Source organism: Carcharhinus amblyrhynchos, chromosome 23 (genome assembly GCF_965287045.1).
Source record: "Carcharhinus amblyrhynchos chromosome 23, sCarAmb.v2.hapA, whole genome shotgun sequence".
Taxonomy (NCBI): domain Eukaryota; kingdom Metazoa; phylum Chordata; class Chondrichthyes; order Carcharhiniformes; family Carcharhinidae; genus Carcharhinus; species Carcharhinus amblyrhynchos.
Genome location: NC_137346.1, coordinates 4,218,613 through 4,242,635, shown reverse-complemented (window position 1 = coordinate 4,242,635; position 24,023 = coordinate 4,218,613). Strand labels below are relative to the sequence as shown.

General features: G+C 46.5%; 1 protein-coding gene across 1 annotated transcript in view; it reads right to left on the bottom strand.

Annotated features, from left to right (window-relative positions):
- Positions 1-9,572: 9,572 nt before the first annotated feature.
- ppm1da (protein phosphatase, Mg2+/Mn2+ dependent, 1Da) overlaps positions 9,573-24,023 on the bottom strand; it is a 32,433-nt gene continuing 17,982 nt past the window's right edge. Inside the window, exons 2-6 of the mRNA XM_080210705.1 lie at positions 23,561-23,807; positions 22,390-22,514; positions 16,151-16,341; positions 13,129-13,368; positions 9,573-12,176 (exon numbers count right to left, since the gene is read on the bottom strand). Coding sequence (XP_080066831.1) covers positions 11,742-12,176; positions 13,129-13,368; positions 16,151-16,341; positions 22,390-22,514; positions 23,561-23,807 — 1,238 coding nt within the window. The 3' untranslated portion in view covers positions 9,573-11,741. The remainder of the gene's footprint in view (positions 12,177-13,128; positions 13,369-16,150; positions 16,342-22,389; positions 22,515-23,560; positions 23,808-24,023) is intronic.

Here is a 24,023-nt window from a genome sequence, read left to right as displayed (position 1 = left end):
CCGCTTGGGTTTGTTTACATGGAATTCTCGCGAGTCCGCCGCCAAATCTCGCGGCTGGTCCAGAGGACAGAGACAGGCAGCACCTTCCTTCATCAGCTCACTCACCTGCTGGAGGAGCAGCGCTCCCAAAGCCTGTGCTATCAGATAAACCTGGTGGACTTTAATGTAGCGACCAGAGCGCCCTGACTGACACGGGATAGAGAGCAACCTAATTGCCTGCAATGGATCCTTTGCCACTCTGCATCAGTGGTGAAGGGGAATGTTTGTTGATGAGGTGCCAGTCAGATGGGCTGCTTTGCCCTGGACATTGTCCAGTTTTCTGAGTGCTGTTCGAGGTAACCCTTAGGAGTATTGATAGGCAAAGGGATCTGGGTGTATAAGTACACAGGTCACTGAAAGTGGCAACGCAGGTGGAGAAGGTCATCAAGAAGGCATACAGCATGCTTGCCTTTATCGGCTGGGTTTTAAAAATTGGCAAGTCATGTTGACGCTTTATGGAACCTTAGTGAGGCCTCACTTGGAATATAGTGTTCAGTTCAGGTTGGCACACTACTAGAAGGATGTGGAGGCTTTGGAGACGGTACAGAAAAGATTTACCAAAATGGTATGGAGCGCATTAGCTATGAGGAGAGGTTGGAGAAACTTAGTTTGTTCTCACTGGAATGGCGGAGGTTGAGGTGAGACCTGATAGAAGTCTACAAGATTACGAGAGGCATGGACAGAGTGGACAGTCATAAGCTTTTTCCCAGGGTGGAAAGTCAATTACTAGGGGGCATAGGTTTAAGGTGCGAGGGGCAAGGTTTAAAAGTGTTGTATGAGGCAGATTTTTTTTTACACAGAGAGTGGTGGATGCCTGGAACTCATTGCCAGGGGAGGTAGTGGAAGTGGATGCAGTAATGACTTTTAAGGGGTGTCTTGACAAGTACATGAATGAGTTGGGAATAGAAGAATATGGTCCCCAGAAGGGTAAGGGGTTTTAGTTAAGTCGGGCAGCATAGTCGGTGCTGACTTGGAGGGCCGAAGGGCCAGTTCCTGTGCTGTAATTTTTTTTGTTCTTTGTTGTTCTCTGTAAGGTGAGAATGTTCTGTCACACCCCCGACTTGCACCTTTTAAAGATGGTAGAGAGCCTTTAGGGAGACAGATGTTGGATTATTTGCCAGGGGATTCCTTCCTAGCCTCTGACCTGCCCTTGTAGCCACAGTATTTTTAAGGCTAGTTCAGTTTAGCTTCTGGTTAATGGTAACCCACAGGATGTTGGTAGAGGAGGATTCAGCAATGCTAATGCCATCAAATGTCAAGGGGCAATGATTAGATTCTCACTTGTTGGAAATAGACATTGACTGGCACTTGTGTGGCGTAAATGCCACTTGCCACCCAAGTTGGGATATTATCCAGGTCTTGCTGCATTTGGACATGGACTGCTTCAATATCTGGGAGTTGTGAATGGTGCTGAACATTGCGCAGTCATCAGTGAACATCCTCACTTCTGACCTTATGAGGGAAGGATGGTCATTGGTGAAGCAGCTCAAGATGTTTGGGCTGAGAACACTGCCATGGGGAGGAACTCCTGCACTGACATCCTGGAGCTGAGATATGACTGATCTCCAACAGCTATAACCATCTTCCTTTGTGTTGTCCTGAAACAGAGAGGACAACAATAGCCATGCCCATTTTCTTTTAGAGTTGGATCACTCAAACCAGCAGAGAGTATTCCCTGATTCCCATTGACAATTTGCCAGGGTTCCTTGATGCCACACCTGGTCAAATGCTGCCTTGGTGTCAAGAGCACTCTTGAATCCATCCAGTTCTTTTGTCCATGTTTAAATGGGCAGCAACCTGACAGCATATGGTGTATGGAAAATAGTTGTTGTTTCAATGTTCTACATTTAAATTGCTAAATATTAGAAATAAGGTATAGATTTAAGTGAGTTTAATTTACTGATTTTGTTTAAAGAAAAGGTACAACTCTTATATTCATGTTAAACAAGTGTTTGCACGTATGGGGGTTTTGGTTTCAGTTCAAACTGCTTCTACTGTGCAGAGAGCTCACAACAGAAAAAGGAGAAAGAATGGGATGTTGATTTGCAATCAGGGGCAGGATTAGGATGGAAAGACTTTGAGTGTGTTTTAAATGGAAATTCCAGGCAGTTGGAGTCCAAAGATGTGCTGCTTAGGTGGATTGGCTATGCTAAATTTCCCCTTAGTCCCCTGATACTAAGTAGGAAAAATAAATGTGACGTTATGGAGATAGAGCCTGGGGGGGTGGTCTTTCAGGTCAAACCAAGTAAACAAACTCAGATTACATTAGGACAAAGAAAAAGGGGGCAGCTCCCTAAAAGGAGGGGGAACAGCCCGAACAGAAACAAAAAGTACAAAGGAAACTTAAGGCACGTCAAATCAAAATGTGATTGTCGGGGTCTATAACGCACCTCAGCCCCTGCGGTGCCCAACGGGCGCGGAAGGCGTCGACTGTGCCCACAGACACCGCACGCTCCCTCTCCAGGGACACCCGGCCGCGAACGTAGCCGTGGTAGGGGCAGACGGCCCCCCCCCGATTGCCTGCTGCCTGGACCTGTTGATGGCGTGTCTTGCCAGGCCCAGGAGCAGGTTCACGAGGAGATAGGCATCCCAACCCTCCCCTCTTCGCACCGGGTGGCCGTAGATCAGGAGCGTGGGACTGAAGTGCAAACAAAACATAATAAAAGATTCTTCAGAAAATCAAAAAGGGTGTGCAGTCTATAACATGAAACAGAGACGTGGTCCATGGACTCCTCGAGGCCACAGAAAGAGCAGTCTCAGGAGCCTGCGAACCAGTGAGTCCTACAGTTGTGCGGCACTGCTACGTGCAGCAGCCTCCACCCCAGGTCCCTGCTGTAATTGGGGGAGATCCCTCCATAGAGCGACCTCCAGCAGCAACAAGGCCCGCCAAGATGTGTCCGGGCGACAGGTGGGGACGCGGTAGTGGAAGATGTGCAACAGCAGCCCGTACAGGAAACGCCTCCGCGCGGTGCTGTACCCGGCAGGAAGATCTCTGACAGCCTCGCGCTACTCAGGGATACGATCGCCTACGTGCAGGACAGGCAAGTGGATACGTGCCTCATCAGCCTCGACCAGGAGAAGGCGTTTGACAGAATAACGCACAGCTACATGATGGATGTGCTGCCCAAAATGGGCTGTGGGGAGGGAATCCGCAATTGGATCCGGCTGCTCTACACAGACATCAGCAGCACAGTTTCAATCAATGGGGAGGAAACAGATAGCTTCCAAATCAGGTCTGGAGTCAGACAGGGCTGCCCTCTCTCCTCCGTCCTTTCTGTGTGTTGCATTGAACCCTTCGCCCAGGCCCTCAGAAGCGACCCAGGCATCAAAGGAGTGACAATCCCAGGCAGCAGAGGCACGCAGGTCAAAGCCTCCCTGTACATGGATGACATGGCTGTCTTCTGCTCGGACCCCTCGTCTGTTCGCAGGCTCCTCCAGGTCTGTGAGCAGTTCGAGCTGGCCTCGGGAGCCAAAGTCAACCAGGGTAAGAGCGAGGCCATGTTCTTTGGGAACTGGGCCGACAAATCCTTTGTCCCCTTCACCATCAGGGCAGATTACCTGAAGGTGCTGGGGATATGGTTTGGAGCGGCAGGGGCTTGCGTCAAAAACTGGGAGGAGCACATCGCCAAAGCCAGGCAGAAACTGGGCTTGTGGGAGCAAAGCTCCCTCTCCATGACAGGAAAAAACCTGGTGATCCGGTGCGAGATGTTGTCCAGGTTATTGTACGTGGCGCAGGTGTGGCCTATCCCCAAATCCTGCGCTGCAGCAGTGACGCGGGCCATCTTCAAGTTTATCTGGAGATCAAAGATGGATCACGTCCGGAGGGAAGCGATGTACAAATCTCCAGAGAACGGAGGGAAAAACGTTCCCAATGCCGCCCTCATCCTGATGGCTACCTTTGTGTGCAGCTGCATCAAGCTGTGCGTAGATCCTCGGCACACTAACAGCAAGTGCCACTTTGTTTTGAGGTTCTACCTGTCCCCAGTGTTGCGAAGGATGGGTCTGGCCACACTGCCGCGGAACGCTCTGAGTAGTTGGACCGTCCCGCAGCACCTGTCCTTCGTGGAGGAATTTTTCCGGAAACACTCCTTTGACCACACGGCGATTAAGCAGTGCTCAGTGCGTGACGTCCTTGGGGCCCTGAGAGAAAAGGAGACAGCGGATCCTGTCGGAAGGTTCCCTGAGCGGACTGTCAGTGTCATCTGGCAGAACGCCTCATCACCAGAACTGACAAACAAGCACCAAGATCTGGCTTGGCTGGTGGTGAGAAGGGCACTCCCTGTCAGATCCTTTATGCACGCTCGAGGCCTCAACATCACCGCACACTGCCCTCGAAGTGGCTGCAGGGCTGATGAGACCGTCGCACACCTCCTTATGGAATGTGCCTTTGCAAAGAAGATCTGGAGTGAGATGCAGTGGTATTTGTCGAGGTTCGTCCCCAACAGCTCGGTGACGCAGGACTCTGTGCTCTACGGGCTGTTTCCAGGAACGCACACCGAGACAAATATCAACTGCTGCTGGAAGGTCATCAACTCGGTGAAGCACGCACTTTGGTCCGCCCGAATCTTGCTGACCTTCCAGCTGAAAGAACTGTCCTCGACCGAGTGTTGCAGACCGGCACATTCCAAGGTCCAGGACTACGCGCTGAGCGACGCGCTGAAGCTTGGGGCAGCTGCCGCAAAGGCACAGTGGGGAAAGGCCACACTGTAAGGCTTTTTAACGGAGGCAGACCGAGGGCCCAGGAACTGCAGAATACCCTCGACCTGCGGAGCTGTGTGCCAACCTGAGCACTAACAGCACACAGTAATTTATTGAGGCATGTAGAAAGTTTTAGGTATTGAAATGTAATCATTGTAATCAGCACAAATCTGTAAATATTGAGGCATGGATATAGTTTTTTAACTTTTGAAATGTAGTCATTGTAATTTGTACGGGTCTGTAAGAATATTTTGATTCCACGTTGTGTTTGCTATTCAAAGCCCTGTATATTTGAAGTAGATTAATCGAGTTTTTTTATGAATAAAGTATATTTTTGGTTAAAAAAAAAGGCACAGAGGCCATTTCCGCAAGACGGCTCATGCTGTGGGGCACCTGACCTGGGAATTCCGTCCAAACAGGGGAGCGCTCAGACGGGCTCCCACCGCATGCCTGAGCCGCCTCGAGCTCGCATGTGCTTTCGGGGCCAAACACAACCGTCCTAAGGTCTTGGATGGCTTTGGCCATGCACCAGACAGCCACCCCCGCGCGCTCAGCCAGCACGCGAGGGTTCATCCAGCCCACTCCTCCGCCATCCAGCATGTCCCCGATCCTGGTCACCCCAGCGGCCACAGCCTCCCTCTCCATCAGCCACCTGACGTTATATGGCTGGAGGTGCAGATTCCTGAGCAACGGCTTTCGCACAAAAGCCGCTACTCCTGACGGGGGAGAACTGCGTTGCGAGGCGACCGTGATCCAGACGGTGAGGAGGTCCTGGTAAAAGACAGGCAACTCCCGCAACGATGACAGAGTAAGCCCCAGATTGATATGCAGGAGCTGCACATCGTAATTGAGGCCACGCCACGGGCGGAAGAAATATGTCGCCAGGGCACACCATGGAGGAGGCTCGACGTAAAGGTATCTCTGCAGGGCCTGGAGGCAGAAGGTCGCTATCTGCATGCGAAGACACACCAGATCTTGGCCGCCCTCCTCAATTGGGAGATGCAGAACCGCGGCAGAGACCCAGTGCAGTCGGTTGTCCCAGAAGAAACGCACGAGGGTTCTCTGGATATTGGTGACAAAGCCAGGGGAGGGGTCAAAGGAACCAACTGGTACCACAACGTGGAGGCGACCAGCTGGTTTATGACCAGAACTCGCGCCCTGTAGGACAGCACTCAGCAGTCCTGTCTAGTGAGCCAGGCGGGAGATAGAGCCTGGGTGGGCTTGTGGTCAGTGCAGACTCGATGGACCAAATGGCCGCCTTCTGCACTGGAGGGACTCTATGTATAAGAAACAAGGGTAGGGACTGCTCTGAGCCTTGCTGGAAGCAGAAAAGCCATACAGCAGAGCAATGAGCAAGAAAACAATGCCATAAATAAAGGAAAGCTGATTCTAGAAAACAGAATGAAAAAACTCCAGGAAGTTTGAATCCAAAGGAACAGAGGAACTGGAATGTGAGAGTAGGATGTTGTTTACTGAAGTTAAAGGCAAACCTGAAAATGGGAGACTGGGTGAAATTGGCTAGAGAAAAGCCAGAGATTGAAAGCAATTGTAAATTTGGTGTCCTTATTTCTAGCATTTGGAAACAATCGTATTCTGTTGGGAACTGAGTACCTAAGTTTTTGTGTAAAAATTTAAATGCATGTCACAATTCAAGACAAAGGAATACCAAAAGGGTAGTTGAAAAACCTGGAGGCAGATTCTTGCTAAAACAGTGGAGAGGAAGCCTTGTTTCAAAGAATAGTTGGAAAACCTTGAGGCAGATCCTCGATTAATGCAGCTGATGGAAAGCAGTGGCTGAAAGATTCTTTTTTTGGAGGGGGGAAATCTTTTTGAAAGTAATCATATGACAATCATCAGTTGGGGGGATGGGGCAGGGAGAGTTTGAAGAGAAATCCACAGAAGATCATTGACTGACATCTGCCACTTGGTTTCAGTGTAGGATGTTATTTGATCACAGTTAGCCTGTTGGGTTAGAGAGACCATGTGTTTATTGAAAATGTTATTCACCTTGTGTTATGCCTGAAGTTAATTAACATTTGTGAAGCTAAGCAGGAATGAAGGAGTATTGTATAATAGTCAAAGTTCTCGGAGGAGGAGAAGAAGGAGAATAATTCTCCCATCCCACCTACCCCGAGAATCATAGCAGGCGGAGGGCAGAGCACACAAAGCTCCATTGACCTCGAGTGGGATTTTCTGGTTTGGGGCAAGCGCAGCCAGAAAATCCCACCTCTCATGTTTAATATATGTTTTTAAAAGTTAATTGGCAGTCCTGTGACTCAGTTCATCCACATTTAATAAAAATCAAGTAAAAGTTAGTCTTTTAAGCCAGGCTTCCATTCTGGGATTTCTCTTTCTAGTTATAAAACCAACTACCAATGAGGATCAAAGTGGGAGTAGAGAGCCATAAAAACAATGTACTGGAAATACTCAACAAATCTTGCACATCTATGGAGAGAAACAGTTAATATCGAGTTGACTACAACTCTTCAGAACTAAAGGGGAGTAGAAATCTCATGGATTATATACTTTTGAAAGAAGGGAAAGGAAAACAAAAAGGAGAATCTGGGATAGGATCAAGGACAGGAGTGAAAAACTGCCAGTAATCCTAAAGACCAGAACATCTTCATCGTAGGCATTCCTGGCAGAAGTGGCAATGTATTAAACAGTAAAATGACTAAAATATGAAATGCAGGAAGTATTTAGCAGGTCTGGTAGATATTTTGAAACCACTTCTTTCAGAAAGACATCCTGGCCTTCAAGATTTCTGGTCGTCTTTTCTCTCTTATCCCAGACCTTGCCTTCTGTTCTTCCTTCCCTTCCCTTCCCTTCCTCCCCCTCACTCACCACTCCTTCCAATGCTTGTCACATTGCTACCCTCCTTCAATTCTGAAATCACATTAGACTTGAAACATTGGCTTTTTCTCAACACAAATGCTGCCAGATCTCGAGTCTTCCTTAACCTTCCTGTCCGACGGCAACAGAATTCAACACTGCCTGTCAACATCAGTAGTTATAGCTTCCATAGATTTTCTACAGTGCAGAGGCCGCCATTCGGTAACAATTCTCCAAAAGAACATCTTACCCAGGCCCACCCCCGCACCCTAACCCGTAACCTCAGACATTTACCATGGCTAATCCATCCAACCTGCACATTTTTGGAGGAAACATACGCAGACACAAGGAGAACTTGCAAATTCCACACAGACAAAATCACCGAACCCAGTCCCTGGTGGTGTGAGGTAGCAGTGCTAACTACTGTGCCACCCTTTCAGCTTGTGGGGTCATGATGTAGGTTGAATGTCTTCATATTAGTCATCTGGTTTACAGCCAGGCCTTCCAATCTTCAACCCTCCCCATTTATCCAGGCTAGGGAGAAGCATGCATATGCTGGCTTGCCTGTGCCAGTGACTGGATTCTCTTGTAGCCACCAAGTCTAAGGGTGGGACTTGAACCCTGGACCTTCAGGAGGTAGGGATGCTCACATGAGCAATGATGGTGGCTGAGTAAAGTTGAGCCTTGGTGGTTAAGGAACAGGTGAAGGCCATTCAGGCCTTTAATCCTGTTCTGCCAGTTTGATCAGAGGAATCTGATGTTTCTTAATTCTGCCATGGTTCCATAACCCTTTGATATTTTTCAATTGACCTTCACCTTCAATCGAAGGTTCAATCGAATTGACCTTCAATCGAACCTTAGCATCCTTTTAAGACTGTGCGCAGATTTCCACTACTCTTAACATCAAACAGCCTTGTTCTAATTTTAAAGTTTTGCCCCTTTATTCTAAACTTCCTCACCCCAATAAACAGCAGAAATGGTTTCTATCCTGTCAAATCCTTCAATCATCCTAAACGTCTTGATAACCACTTCTCTTCCATATTCAATACATTAGTTTAAATAACATGCCAACATAACTGTTAGTCCCATATTGTTGTGACAGCTATTCACTCCCAAGATAAGTATCTTTCCTGAGGTGCATTGCCATTTGCTTTTGCGCTTCACCAGTTTTCTCCATCCCTCCCCTGGAGATGTAGACTCAGATCTAGGAATGGCAGATATCTATCCTCTTGGGAGCACAGCCCAAATGTCATCCATAACATATCAACCTGGACATTGAGTGGTGGCAGGATAGTTGCATAACACAATTGGAGTACTGGGAACACTTTAGTTTAAGTATTGTAAAAAGATTGGTTACAGTGCTAGTAAGTCTTTTGTGCAATCAGTGATCTTCTCTAGAAAAAGGGCTGAGGCATGACCTGATAGAGATCTTCCAGTTTTGAAAGGGTTTTATAGGCTAAACACATTTTCACTTGTAGCTGAAATCATAACTGAGCCATAAATAAAAGTCACAGGAGAAAATTCTTTCCTAAAGAGCAAAAAGAACTCACAGCTTACTATCACAATGACTAGTTGAGATGAATAATATAATTAAGGAGAAAGCTAGATAAACAAACACATGAGAAAAAGAGGATGTGTTGATTGGTGGCGGGGGACGGGGGAGATGAGGGTACTGACAAAAGGTCATCCAGATTTGAAACTTTGGTTCTATTCTCTCTCCACAATGTTTCAAATCTGGATGACCCTTCATCAGAGCTCCATTCTCTCTCCACAGATGCTGTCAGACCTGCTGAGGTTTTCCAGCATTTTCTGCTTTTGGCTCAAAGTAAAGCTGCCCCTTCCATTTCAAGAAAAGCCTCTGCTGTTAACCAATCATACTCTTGCTCAAAGCAACGAAGTGTAGCAACACTCCACCATTATTTGGTTTTACACTTGAGCACAGTGGCAAGGGGTTGAAACACAGTCCTGTTGGAGAAACAAAGCAAGGATGACAGTGGTTCCGATAAGAGAGCAGTTATTTTATTTAGCAAAACAGTAGAGTAACGATAGGCTAATACTTGGAAACAGAGCTTTCAAATATATATATATACATATATATATTATTACAAAATTAGTAAAACTCCCTTATGTAAATATAGCAGCACCATCAATGATTCAGGGTAACATGCCCGCTCAACAACAATGGAGAACAGGTCGGGCAACAAGTTTTGCAACGCACCACACAAGATTTATTTCCTCTCACCCCCTTTCCCCACCATTGTAAAAATAAAATTAAAAAGCTCTGGATGAGGAAAAGGAGGCCAATCAGCTCCTTCAGCCTAGTTCTATCATTCAGTTGGATCTTGGCTGGATCAGAACAGCTCACTGCTTTGTCACCCTTCCATCCAGGGAGGAGAGATTTTCTAATGCATCACAGCCAAAAGATGGATTCACAGACAGGCATTTCCTTCATATCGCTAATGCCCTCTTCCCTTGACCCACCTCAAACCAACATGTTTTGTGATTTTACTATCCTAGCCACAATTTGTTTTTAATATTTTGGAAAAACAGGCCAGCGATCAGCTAGTGCAGAACCAAGGGAGTCTGGATGCCAGACTGTAATCTGTCATGCAGTTCATGGTACAGCCTTTTTGTCACATCTATAACCTCGAAGACGAGAGCCCACACCCAGTTTCCTGGGCAAAAGCCAAAGGATGACTAAAAAGAGAACACCTACACCTGAGCCTGAAACCACAAATGTAAAATGTTGTGATGTCTGCCAGATAGAAGCAGCATCTTTGGGTTGTCAAAATACCCTAAGCACTCCGTTTCACTTCACTAAACTGCTTAAAAAAAAGCACTGGCCATAAAAAGGAATAAATGGCATTTAAAACTTACATTTAGCACCAGGTGAAAACATTTCCAAGTGCCTCATGAAATTCATTTAAAAGTATTATTTTCTGCTTCATGAGCATTTGTTTCCTGGAGAAATTCCCAGTCAAAATAGTAATTGGTTAAAAATGCCCACAAAGGCAACAAGACAGATTCTTGTAAACTTTTTTTTAAAAAAAAGCAGGGAAATGCATGGAAGAAAAGGTCTGAACACTCCCTCCAATGCTGACTTGGTGGATGCTGTATTTGTGAGCACCAACAGGTTCCAATTGCTGGGAGCTCCCACTGTAACTCACACCCCAGCCAACCATCCCACTGGTTTAAGCTCAGCACCCAAATCTAGTACCATGAGATCAGATCTCTCCACTGAAGCCCGAGTAACATGACATGCTGATGAAGTAAAGGAGCAATTACTGGAACCAAACCACTGAGGAGCCCAGCAAGGACAGGAAGATAGATTCAAACACCAGCAATTAATCTGCCTTTCATCTCAATCCCTGTGCAAGCCACGCGGTGTTTAACTGCCACAGCTCCTATCAGCAGACCCTGGAACATTGCAGTTAAAAGCACCACGGAGTATGGCGATCACTTGTAACGACTCAACTGAGAGCACCATCCCTAAACTCTTAACTGAACTCTCAACCACCAATCCTGGGCCACATCACACATGGAGGTTCAGGTGTCACACGGTAATCAGAGCAACTTTGCACACATTGGACATAGGAGCCAGATCTAACTGGCTTTGGTCATTGGCATGGCAGGCTGGAGTCCACCAAACAGTTCCAAAACTTGACACCAGCAATCAAATCTTTCCCAGGCATCAGCTGGTGCAATAACAAAACAAAAACTGTCATCAGTCTGTGCTGGAATCCCAAGAGTCGGGTGAGTGGGTGGAACCAAAGGAGATTACATCTGGTCAAGCACAAGATGCACAGGAATGGGGAGAAATAACCTCGTCACTCAATTCTCCAAATCATTATTAAGTTCCTTAAAGCTTCCCAAGAGTTCTCAGATGGACAGCGGGAGGGGAAGGCATGGTGAGAGTTAAAAAAAGCACACAGGGCGCAAGGGAATAAAATATCAAGTAAAATTGCTAAAATGCTGCAGAAATATTGCTATTTTACAAAACAAATAAAAATGTACAGACATCAATAGAATCAAGGGTTGATGGGGTCTTTCTTTTTTGCATTTCTCTTTACAGATTTAAAAATAATTAATTAATAGGCATCAAAGGCCCTCAAGACCTCCACCTCACACCATCCCTCCACCCAAAAACCACGGGGGCCCTGATGTGCTCCTCATCAGCATACACAGATAGTCTTTCTGTGCTGCTGCAGCAGTGGGTTCCGCAGTCTCCGCTGGCCCCTCAAGCTCCTCCGCATCACTGGTTTCTCAAGATGCCTGCGCCTAGAGGCAAGCGCTGGGCTCCCAGCCATCGACTTTGCTGACCCTGCTGCCCCTCCCCCACTGCTGCGCCCATGACGGGGCTTTAGTCTCTTGGAGGCAGAGACTGGCGATGCCCCATTCAGCTCCTCCAGCGTCCTCTTGAAACTGGTATTGGCCCAGGATGCCCTCCGTCCTTCTCCCACTCGGTTCTCAGCAGATGCGTCTCCTGGCTCCATCGATGCAGTGATAACGGCAGGAGGTGGCGAGCTCCTCCCACACCCCACATCTCTCCTCGTCAGTACAGGAACAAAACCAGAGCAAAACCAGTGTGGAGATAAGTCATCTGAAGTCTAGAGGAGAGAGAAAACAAGGAAGAAGGGAAACAGTGGCATTAATCAAAGATATGATTTGCATTTCCATAGCACCCTTCACCACCCCAGGATGTTCTAAAGCACTTTACAGCTAATAGATTGCTTCTGAAGTGCAGTTACTGCAGTTATGTTCAAAATATAGCAGCCAATTTGTACATAGCAAGATCTCACAAACAGCAACGCGATCATCTGTTTTTGTGACATTGATAGAGGGCTATGTATTGGGCAGGTTAATGAGAACTCCCCTGCTCCACTTCCAACGTCACCATGAGATGTTTTACATCCACCTGAGGGGACAGCTGGGGCCTTCATTCAACATCTCATGTAGCCCTGCCTGGCAGTGACCCCGGTGCTGCCTCAAAATACCACCTGGAAAGTGGAGCTCAAGTCTCCAGAATGGATACACAACCCACTTCTGACTCCAGCACAAGCTCAAACCTGAGCCATGGCTGACATTTAAATTTGATGCATGAGATTTGACACATTACTACATTAAACATATATTATTTGGTTTCAGTACTCAATAGTCAATGCAACAGGTAATCTGAGCAGTTCTTCCCTTGCACCAGCTTTCACTGCTCCCTTAACTACACTGCTGCAGCCTTGCTGCATGACTTCCTTCCTCAAGCCATTAAAGATCATCAGCTCAGCCTGTTTTAGGGAGGTTCAGAGTTCATCAAGATGAAGCCAGTACTGGTCTGTTGAACATAAGTGCATAGCTGCCAAGCTCCAACCCATCACACCTTGTTCAACTCACTTAGCTGAGATCTCGGAGGGAATTGCCAAAGGGCTCTAGCCAAAACTGAACTACTCCGAGCATGATCTCACCCAGGTCAGATCTGGCACAGCAGCCCAGCACTAAAATCTAACCGACCACGGGATACAAGAGAAGTCCCAAGTGCTCGTATCACACAACCCCCACCCCGCCTACCTTCTGTGATGGTGTGCTGCAGGGAGATGAAGGGATGAGACAGGATTCGTCCACCTGGTGGATCGAGCCGCTGGTCAGCTTGAGCCGCAGCTCCTCGGAACACAGCCGTTCACAGCCCTGAGAGGGCGGATCGATGCAGATTACCACAGCGCTGGTGTTGTCAGCACGCAGCATCCGTTGCCGCCACCGACCCAGGGCACGGGTGACCAGAAGTCTGGCTCCTGTTGGTCCTGTCTCCTCCTGGCAGAACAGGAAAAGGAAGAAGTTTTTTTTTAATGAATTAACTTTTTGGCCACAAGTCCTGCCCTGACAGAGGTGACTGAGTCAGTTTTTCCCTTCATTTCCCTACATTAAGACTGGGATTGATTTTACTATAAGTAATTATCCACCACTCAAAATAACCCTGCTTTCATCAGAAGACTTGTCTCTCAATATAAGTTCCATTTACTACAGATCATACAGACACTTGTTTTAAAAAACTGTTCTATTCCTTTCTCCCTTGTGTCCTTTTGTACTCTTGTGGAATATGGATGTTGCCAGCACGGGGAGAACATGCAAACTCCACACACACCTCAACAAGCCAGTATTTGTTGCCCATCCCTAGTCATCCTTGAAATGAGTTCCTTGCTTGGCCATTTACGAAGGCAGTTAAATCAACCACATTGCTCTGGGTCTGCAATCACATGTGGGTCAGACCCGTAAGGATGGCAGATTTCTTTTCCAGAAGAACATGAGTGAGCCAGCCAGATTGGTACAACAATCAATTACAGTTTCCATAGAATTCCCACAGTGCAAAAGGCAGCCATTTGGTCCATCAAATCTGCACCAACTCTCTGAAAGAGCATCTTACCCAGGCCCACTCCATCCTCGTAACACGAGCATTTATCATAGTTAATCCACCTACTTTGCACATCTTTGGACATTAAGGGGCAATTCAATATGGCCTATCCACCTGACCTACATACCTTTGGACACCAACGGAAAACTTAGCATTACCAATCCACTATCTTTGGATTGTGGGAGGAAACCCATGCAGACACGGGGAGAACGTGCAAACTCCACACATGTCAAAACTGCATTTCGCCTACTCCTGATAAGCAAGGGGGTGAAAAGTTATCAAGAATTTATCCACCCCTGCCTCAAAAATATTCAAAGGCTCAGAGTTCCAAAGACTCATGGCCCTCAAAAAAAATCTCATCTGTCTTAAAACAGACTACCCTTATTTTCTAACAATAAGTGATCCCTAGTTCTAGATTATCCCACAACATGAAACATCTTTTTGCACATTCACCCTGTCAGGACCATTCAGGATCTTATATGTTTCAATCAAGTAGCCTCTTACTCTTCCAAACTCCAAACCTAGCCTGTCTAACCTTTCCTCATAAGACAACCCACCCACTCCAGATACTAGTCTAGTAAACCTTCTCTGAACTGCTTCCAACATTTTACATCATTTCTTGAAAAGGAGACCAATACTGTACACAGTACTCCAAACATGGTCTCGCCAATCCCCATACAACTGAAGCATAACTTCCCTACTTTTGTGTTCTATTTCCTTTTAGCTTGCTTCCTCTTTATACCCATTCCGCTCTCTATATACTCTACTTTTCAGATCTCCTTAAAACCAACCTCTTTGACCAGGCATTTGGTCATCTGCTATATCATCTCTTGTGTCTTTCTACCTTGTTCAATAATGTTCCTGTGAAACGCTTTGGGATACTTTATGAAAAAGCGCAGTATAAATGGTGTTGTCCTTTGTGGTGGAGTTCCACACTCTTACCATTCTCTGGGAAAGAACTTCCAATTGGATTTATAAGTAGCTATCTTAGGCAGATTCTCACTTACCTGCTCTTAAGTTCTAAAATGCCTGTCCCACCCGAACTTCCTATCTCGGGGCAGGTGGCATTCAAGAAATAAGTGCCCCTGACCCCAACAGCCAAGTGTAAAAGGAGTGAAGTGAAAGAGGACTCCCCTCCCTTTTATGTTATGGCACCAGGTGCGGTAAAGGAGATCAGTTTAAAGGTCCCATGGAAAGGAAGACAATTAAGTTCCTATGGTAAGTGATTTGGATGTGGGGGTCCGGACATCAACAGAGGGAGATCTCCTGCATGGGTGAATGGTGTCCCATGTGGGACTCAGTCTGGGTCTTTAAAATAGTTAGTGCTATTTTCCTGCTAACTCTTTCAGAGTAACAATAGGTAAATTGGCAAAAGCATACAAAGTCAGTGGTTGGGTGATTCCCAGCGCAGTGCAGTTGTCTAGGGGAAGTTAACCTTTCTGGACAATCGCCATATAAACACTGACCTGGGAACTTCTGAGAGGGATCCCCCAGCATACCTTTAGGCTCCCTGTTCCCAAATCTGACGCTGGGGAGCCAGGAAGTTATTTCTGAACCCCATTGAATGGAAACATCTCCACATCTATCCTTTTGATCCCCTTCAAATTTTAAAACATCTATCTTAGTCTTTGCTTTTCAGGAGAAAACAGCCCCAAGTCTGTGCAAACTTTCCTGATAGTTATAATCATTCAGTTGTGATATCATCCTTGTCAATCCTCCAAATGCCTCTGTGTCCTCTTTTTTTCAAATATGGACAGCAGAATTGTACATAGTATTCCAAGTGTGATCTAACCACTTGGTCCTCAAATATTAATAATTATAGAGCCCCATCTAAATTAAAATACTGTGTATTATCAATAATATAGAAGTGCTGCATTAAAGAGGGCTTTGATAATGCTTTTAGGGAAACAGTACTTACTTTCGTGCTACTCAGCAACCCCCCCCCCCCACCCCAGCAGTTCCTCTCTGAGGCAAGACAGTCAGCCTTTTCATAGTCACATTCTCATCATTTCATGACCACCTCTGCCCCAAATTGTAAAGTTTCTACTGACCCCAGTTTGAGAAGCATTCATCCTTTTTAATTCTTTCATATGGATATCAAAATGCCATCAAGAAGCTACCTTCTAGAACTGCTGCTGTCCATATAGTGCTTACAGTGTTAGGTAAAGAACCCCGAGTTCTTACCAGCAATCGCTTTCTATCCTCATTGTCATGGCAGATGGTCACTGCGTCCTGTGCTGGGATCATGTTCCACAATCCGTCACTGCCAAGGATGATGTACTTGTGCTCATGGTAGTTGATAGTGTGAACGCTCGTGTCTGGTTCTGGTGAGACCACAAACTCACCACTGTAAAAATCGTAACTCCAGAGGTCACCTGCAAAAGGGAAGACAAGACCATAAGCCCCGGGAGAGTGGCTAAAAATCGTCCCACTGACAGAACAGAAAGCCTTGTCTTGAACTCCACTCCCTCGCTACAAGTGGCTACAACTTCATCCCTCACTGTCCCTCCACTCCCACCCGCCCCCCACCCCCCCAAAGGTCAGTCAGTACAACACATGCACATGTTTAACATTTTAACAACAGCACACTAATGTAGCGTGCCCCATTGCAGCCACAATTTATAGCATTGTTACAATTTCCATTTATTTAGAATCTTTAATGCAGCAAGGCACCTCGTAAAAGCAGAACAGGTTTCCATAAGATTGGTCAAAGATGGGTTTCAAGAGACAACATGAAGCAACAGACAGGTTTAGGAAAGGTCTAGGGAGGAATTCTGGTGTTCCGGTCCTTTGTAGCTGAAAGGAGGGCCATCAACAGTGGAACAAATAACTGTGGCCTTCGGACATTTTATCTGAGTAAAGACATGATGTAATATAAGCTCTTTGTTACTGCTGTACAGCATACAGAAAAACTCCAAAGGCAATTAGGACAGCAACTAATCAAAGCAACATGCATTTGTTATTCTGCATCTTAGACACTTATACACTCAAAAATTCTCCTCTTGTTTTTTCTTTTATACATGCAGCCCTCTACATTTAGTGCAAGATGTGGGCAAGACTCTTGCCTCTATGTGTCTGAAAGGTGCATTCAGGTTCCACTCCACAAAATTGAGCACAAAGCCTCAGGGCTTTAAACTAATTAAGGCAGGGGGGGGAGAAATTACAATGTCTGAAGTAAAAGAGAGGGTACAGGCACAGGAAAATGTTGAGGATGTCCCAATAATAAAGGGAGTAGGGGGCATGACAAAGGTTGGTACCGTTCCTTCAAACAGGGTCCAAATAAAGGCTGGGATAAAGACACTTTACCTGAATGCACGAAGCATTCGGAACAAAGTGAATGAGCTGGTTGTGCAGATCAGCACAAATGGATATGATCTGGTGGCCATTACGGAAACGTGGTTGCAGGGTGACAGGGACTGAGAGCTGAATGTCCAGGGGTATCAAGTGTTTAGGAAGGATAGAAGGGAGGAAAAAGGGGGTGGGGTAGCTCTGCTGATTAAGAATAATATCAGGGCGGTAGTAAGGGAAGATATAGGCTCCAAAGAGCAGAACGTGGAATCGTTGTGGGTGGAGATAAGGAACAGTAAGGGGAGGAAGATGCAGGTGGGTGTGGTCTATAGGCCCCCAAATAATAACTTGGAGGTGGGGCAGGCTATAAACAAACAAGTAAATGATGCGTGCAGAAATGGAACAGCAATAATTATGGGGGATTTGAATCTACATATTGATTGGTTGACCCATGTCAAAGGCGGTGGGCTTGAGGAAGAGTTCTTGGAATGCTGCCAGGATAGTTTCCTTGAACAGTGTGTGACAGAACCGACGAGGGAGCGAGCTATCTTGGATCTGGTGTTGTGTAATGAGGCAGGTAGAATTAGGGATCTTGTTGTGAGGGATCCTCTTGGGACGAGCGATCATTGTATGGTTGAGTTTTTGATGCAGATGGAGGATGAGAAAGTAGGGTCCCGGACCTGTGTCCTTTGTTTGAACAGAGGGGAGTACAATAGGATGAGAGCGGAATTGGCAAATGTAGATTGGGGGCGCAGATTGGTCGGTAGGACTGCTGAGGAACAGTGGAGGATCTTTAAGGAGATCTTTTTCGGTGCTCAGCAGAAATATATTCCAATGGTAAAGAAGGAACGTAGGAGAAGGGATGATCAGCCGTGGTTATCGAAGGAAATAAAAGGAGAGTATTAAATTAAAAGCTGATGCGTTTAGAGTGGTTAAAAGTAGTGGGCGAGTAGATTGGGAGAGGTTTAAAGATCAACAAAGAATGACTAAGAAGTTGATAAAGAAAGGAAGGGTAGACTATGAAGCTAAACTAGCACTAAATATAAAAAAGGACAGTAAGAGTTTTTACAAATATATAAAGAGGAGGAGGCTGGCTAGAGTGAATGTTGGACTCTTAGAGGATGAGAGGGGGGATTTAGCGGTGGGAGATGAGGAAATGGCTGAGGCCTTAAATAAGTTTTTTGCCTCGGTCTTCACGGAGGAGGACACGAATAGTTTGCCGGATATTAAAGATAGAAGGATAGTAGGAGTTGAGGGCCTGAATGCGATTACTGTCACTAGAGAGGTAGTGCTTGATCGACTAGCGGGACTGATGGTGGACAAGTCCCCAGGACGGGATGGAATGCATCCCAGGGTTCTGAAGGAAATGGCAGAGGTGATAGTAGATGCCTTAGTGATTATTTACCAAACCTCGCTGGATTCCGGGGGAGTGCGGAAGATTGGAAAACGGCTAATGTTACGCCGCTGTTTAAAAAAGGTAGCAGGCAAAAGGCAGGGAATTACAGGCCAGTTAGTTTAACGTCTGTTGTTAGTAAAATGCTGGAATCCATCATCAAAGAAGAAATAGCGAGGCACCTAGAGAAGAATTGTTTGATAGAGCAGATGCAGCACGGATTCGTTAAGGGGAAGTCATGTTTGACAAATTTATTGGAATTCTATGAGCATGTGACTAGTGTGGTTGACAGAAGGGTGGATGTGGTGTTTCTCGATTTTCAGAAGGCATTTGATAAGGTGCCGCACAAAAGGTTGCTTCAAAAGGTTAGGGAGCATGGAGTTGGGGGTAAGGTGTTAGTGTGGATAGAGGATTGGCTGTCTAGTAGGAGGCAGAGAGTGGCTATTCTGATTGGCGGTTGGTGACTAGTGGAGTGCCACAGTGATCGGTACTGGGGCCTCAGCTATTTACCATTTATATAGATGATCTGGAGGAGGGGGCTGAGTGTAGGGTGTCGAAATTTGCTGATGACACAAAGATGAGTGGAAAAGCAAATTGTGCGGAGGGTGTGGAAAGTCTGCAGAGGGATCTAGATAGGCTGAGCGAGTGGGCGAGGACCTGGCAGATGGAGTACAATGTTAGCAAGTGTGAGGTTATCCACTTTGGCAGAAATAATAGTAGGAGGGATTACTATTTAAAGGGCGAAAAGCTGCAGCATGTTATGGTGCAGAGGAACCTGGGGGTCCTTGTGCATGAGTCGCAAAAACCCAGTCTGCAGGTGCAGCAGGTGATCAAGACGACGAATGGGATGTTGGCCTTTATAGCGAGGGGTTAGAATATAAAAGCAGGGAGGTCTTACTGCAACTGTACAGGGCACTTGTGAGGCCACAGCTGGAGTACTGTGTGCAGTTTTGGTTGCCGCACTTGCGCAAGGATATTTTGGCCTTGGAGGGAGTGTAGAAGAGGTTCACTAGGCTGATACCAGAGATGAGGGGGTTGGGCTATGAAGAGACTAAATAGACTGGGTCTGTACTCGTTGGAGTTTAGAAGGATGAGGGGGGAATCTTATAGAGACGTATAAGATAATGAAGGGGATGGATAGGGTAGAGATAGAGAGATTCTTCCCACTCAGAAAGGAAAGCAGGACTAGAGGGCACAGCCTCAAGATAAGGGGGGTGCAGTTTAGAACGGAGTTGAGGAGGAACTTCTTCACTCAAAGGGTGGTGAATCTCTGGAATTCTCTGCCTGTTGAAGTGGTGGAGGCTACCTCGCTAAATATATTTAAGTCACGGGTAGATAGGTTTTTGGTAGGCAAGGGAATTAAGGGTTATGGGGAGAAAGCGGGAAAGTGGAACTGAGCCACTTCAGATCAGCCATGATCTTATTGAATGGCAGGGCAGGCTCGAGGGGCTAGATGGCCTACTCCTGCTCCTATTTCTTATGTTCTTATAAGAAAATAAGAAACAGACGTGGGAGTAGAGCATTGGGTATTGAGCCTATTTTGCCATCTACTACATTGTAGCTGATCCCAGCTTCCCACCCACTCCCCATATGCCTCAATTCTGCTAAATTGTTCTTTAGAATCCCAAGATGCATAGGTTAGGGGATTAGCAAGGTTAATATGTGGGGTTGAGGATAGGGCCCGATTAAGATGACCTGTCAGAGAGTCGGTGCAGACTCAATGGGCCTTCTGCACTGTGAGGAGTCCATCATTTCTATCTCAGCCTCAAATACATTCAATTACTGAGCATCCACAACCCTCTGGGGGTAGAGAATTACAAAGATCTCCCTTTGAGTGAAGCAATTGCTTCTCATCTCAATCCTAAATTCTATGGTTTCTAAGTGATCAACCCCTTATCCTGAGACTATGCCCCCAGGCTCTAGATTCCACAGAACCATCATCTGTGTCTATCCTGTCAATCTCTTCAGAACCTTGTATGTTTCAATGAGATCTCCTCTTCTAAACTCCAAGTGACCCAATTTCATCAGCTCCTCACGTAGGAGGATCCTCTCGTCTCTTTGCTGTCCTGTCTCCAATGCAAGTATAACAAAATAAACAACTGACAAGTACTTCTGCTGTATCATTATTGTATTATAAGAAATGCAACAGCTTATTTGTGCACAGCTCCCACAAACAGCAACATGATAATGATCAGATAATGTGTTTTAATAATGATGCAGGATAAACACGGACCAGGCCACTGGGGAGAACTCCCTTGTTTATCATCCGATAATGATGGGAGAGTTTTTACATTTCTTAGAGAGAGCAGACAGGGTGTGGTTTAATATCTCATCAGAAAAATGGCACCTCTGACAGTGCAGCACTCCCTCAGTGTTGGCACTGGGAGTGTCAGCCTGGGCTGCGGGGCTCTGGGGTAAAGCCCGAATTTTCTTGCTCAAAGGCTGAAATGCTTTTACTGAGCCACGGCCATAGCCTTTATAAAACAAAGTAAAATTAAAACAAACACAGGTTATTCAAGAAGAAGACAATGAATTGAATCCACGAGACAATAGCCAGGTTCCGCACACGAGGATGGCCTCAACCGGGATCTTGGATTCATGTCACACTATCTGTGACCCCCATAATTTGCCTCGCCTTAACTGTTTCGGCTGGAGACAATACACTTTTTTTAACCTGTGCTTAACCCTCTCTCCACTCACATTGTCTGTAGCTATAAAGATTTAATTGATTACCTGTTAGGATTTGCATTCCAACCAGTATCTTATAATTGAGTTTGTGTCTCTGTATGCCTTGTTTGTGCTCTGAAAGCTCATGCTACCCAAATAAACCTGTTGGACTTTAATCTGGTGTTGTGAGACTACTTACCGTACCACAAGAGGGCAACAGAACTGATACAGGGGATGAACTGCCGATGCAATGTGTTGAACGTCCACCAGATGGTAGCAGTGCTCACACATAACCAAACATTAATCTAATATCAACATGGACAAGTCTAGGCAAGTTCTTTCAACAAGCCATACAGCCCCTCCCTATCTCTCCATCATATCCCACAGCGGAAATAAGAGTCATGATTCAAACAACACCTCACATTCTGCTAAAAAAAACTTTTCCTTTGAGGACAAGAAGTGGGGAAGTCCAGTTTTACATCCTGCCAATTTCCCCTTTTTAAAGCCACTAGCAGAATAGCCCCTTCCCTCAGTAGGGGGCACCATGAGCTCATTTGCTGGGGTTTCACCCTAAATAGCTATTCAATTGTGGCGGAGAGGAGGGCAAACAACATCACAGCAACTTATTGGATAATAGCCACGGTGGTCTGGCTACTCAGCTGTGGAGGGCCTTGCAGTGAAACCTATCCTGTCCCCACCTGCACACCTTCAGGCTGAGGTCACTGGGTGGAGGTTGAGTGGGGGTGAAGGAGGGGCAGAGAACAGGGGATAGACCAGGCTTGTTTTATTCCATTAAAGCAGTGGACTGGAGGCCAGTATATTGTGCTATCACTGCCTTGAATAGTAAAGAGGTGTCATCTCTCTACATTGATATCCTCGTCAGTCAGGTTTAGATTATGTAACTATCCTCCACTCACTGTATTTTAGTGGCTTTTCATCAGGAAAACTTTGCTGTAGTTTCAGTCACTGGTGCTGTTTGCTGTAATCCAGCGAAGTTCTGTCACAAATCACAGCTCCAACTCATTATTGACACAGCAGTCAGTTTGTTTCATCATGTCCCTTCCCAATTACTCACCCAGGGCTCTGGCCACAGCCAGGAAAGGGATCTGGTCGATCACTGTACTGCGCCGCACAGGACCATTGTGGGTTAATCGCGGCCTCTTCCACACAACACGGTTCACTCCAGACTTGTTGATAACACTGTGTGGGGAATTAAAACCCATTCAGACTCTGTTCAGACAGTTTAAACCAGACTCCAAAGGCAGAGTGGAGGGGAGGGGGAGACCAAAAGAGAGGGAGGAAGAAGAGTATCAAGTGGGGGGGGCGGGGGGGCGGTGAAAGGAAAGGGAGTTAGGGGCCATCGAGAAGAAGGGGGTGAGAGAGCAAGGGCACGAGAAAATCCTCTTCTCCGCTTAGAGAAGCAATTGCCAAGAGAAAAAAGTAAAGGAAAGTTTATTTATTTCTCACAAGGGTTATTTTAACACTGCAATGAAGTTACTATGAAATTCCCGTAGCTGCCACACTCCGGCGCCTGTTTGGGTCAATGCACCCAACTAGCACATCCTTCAGATTGTGGAAAAACCGGAGCACCCAGAGGAAACCACGCAGACATGGGAAGAACATGCAAACTCCACACGGACAGTGACCAAGCCTGTGAGGCAGCAGTGCTAAGCACTGTGCCGCTGCTGAAATCATGGGTTTCCTCCCACAGTCCAAAGTTAGGTGGAGTGGCCATGCTAAATTGCCCCTTAGTGTCAGGGACTAGCTAGGGTAAATGCATACGGTTTTGGGGATAGTTCCTGGGTGGGATTGTGGTCAGTGCAGACTTGATGGGCTGAAGAGCCTCCATCTGCACTGTAAGATTTCTATGATTCTTGTTTCAGAGCTGTTGGAAATGGGAGGATGGTGTTTCTAATTGGAGCTCTGTAATAGATGAGATGATTGGGCTCTGTGTTGCAGCTGGCTTGAAAATTGAATTAGAGGGGAATTTGGCCACACAGTTAAAGGTGTATAAGTAGAATAATAGGGGGCTGAGAACACAGCCTTTTGGGGACTGGTGTTAAGGATGATCGTGGACGAGGTATTGTTGCCTGTCCTTACTGATTGTGGTCTGTGAGTTCAGTATCCAATTCAATACTCAGTCACTTTCTCCACAGCTCCAGGCTAACCACCCACCCCCAAACACCAAGCAACTGACCCCAGGTCGATATCAACTCCTACCATCTCCCAGGTCCCACAGCACTTACCTCCCTCCGAGCCCCTCGATCCGCTCCTTCTCCTTGGGAAGCTCAGGTTTGTGATCTTGTGTCACCTCCAGGGCCTGCACCACTCTGTCCCTTTCGCCCTGTCCTTCACTGGAGCCATCCTGTGCACCCAGCACCACACCCGAGTCTCCCACATGGGCCACATACATCTTGTTGCGGCAGATGATGACAACACTCGCTGTGGTACCTGATGTGCTGGGCAGTCCGGTCATTGTCTTTGGCCACTCCGCTGTGGGGAGAGGAAGGGAGAGAGAGAGAGAGAGAGAGAGAGCGCGTGGTAAGAAAGGCAGGAAAAGAAACAAATTGCAACCCCCCCCCCCCCCCCCACCCCTTCATATTCCATCCAGTCCTCTTACTCGTATGCCCACCACAAACCAGATACAAATCACACGGTGAACCCCATCACACTTGAAGCTTACAAAGACCAATGAACCACTCCCTCAGT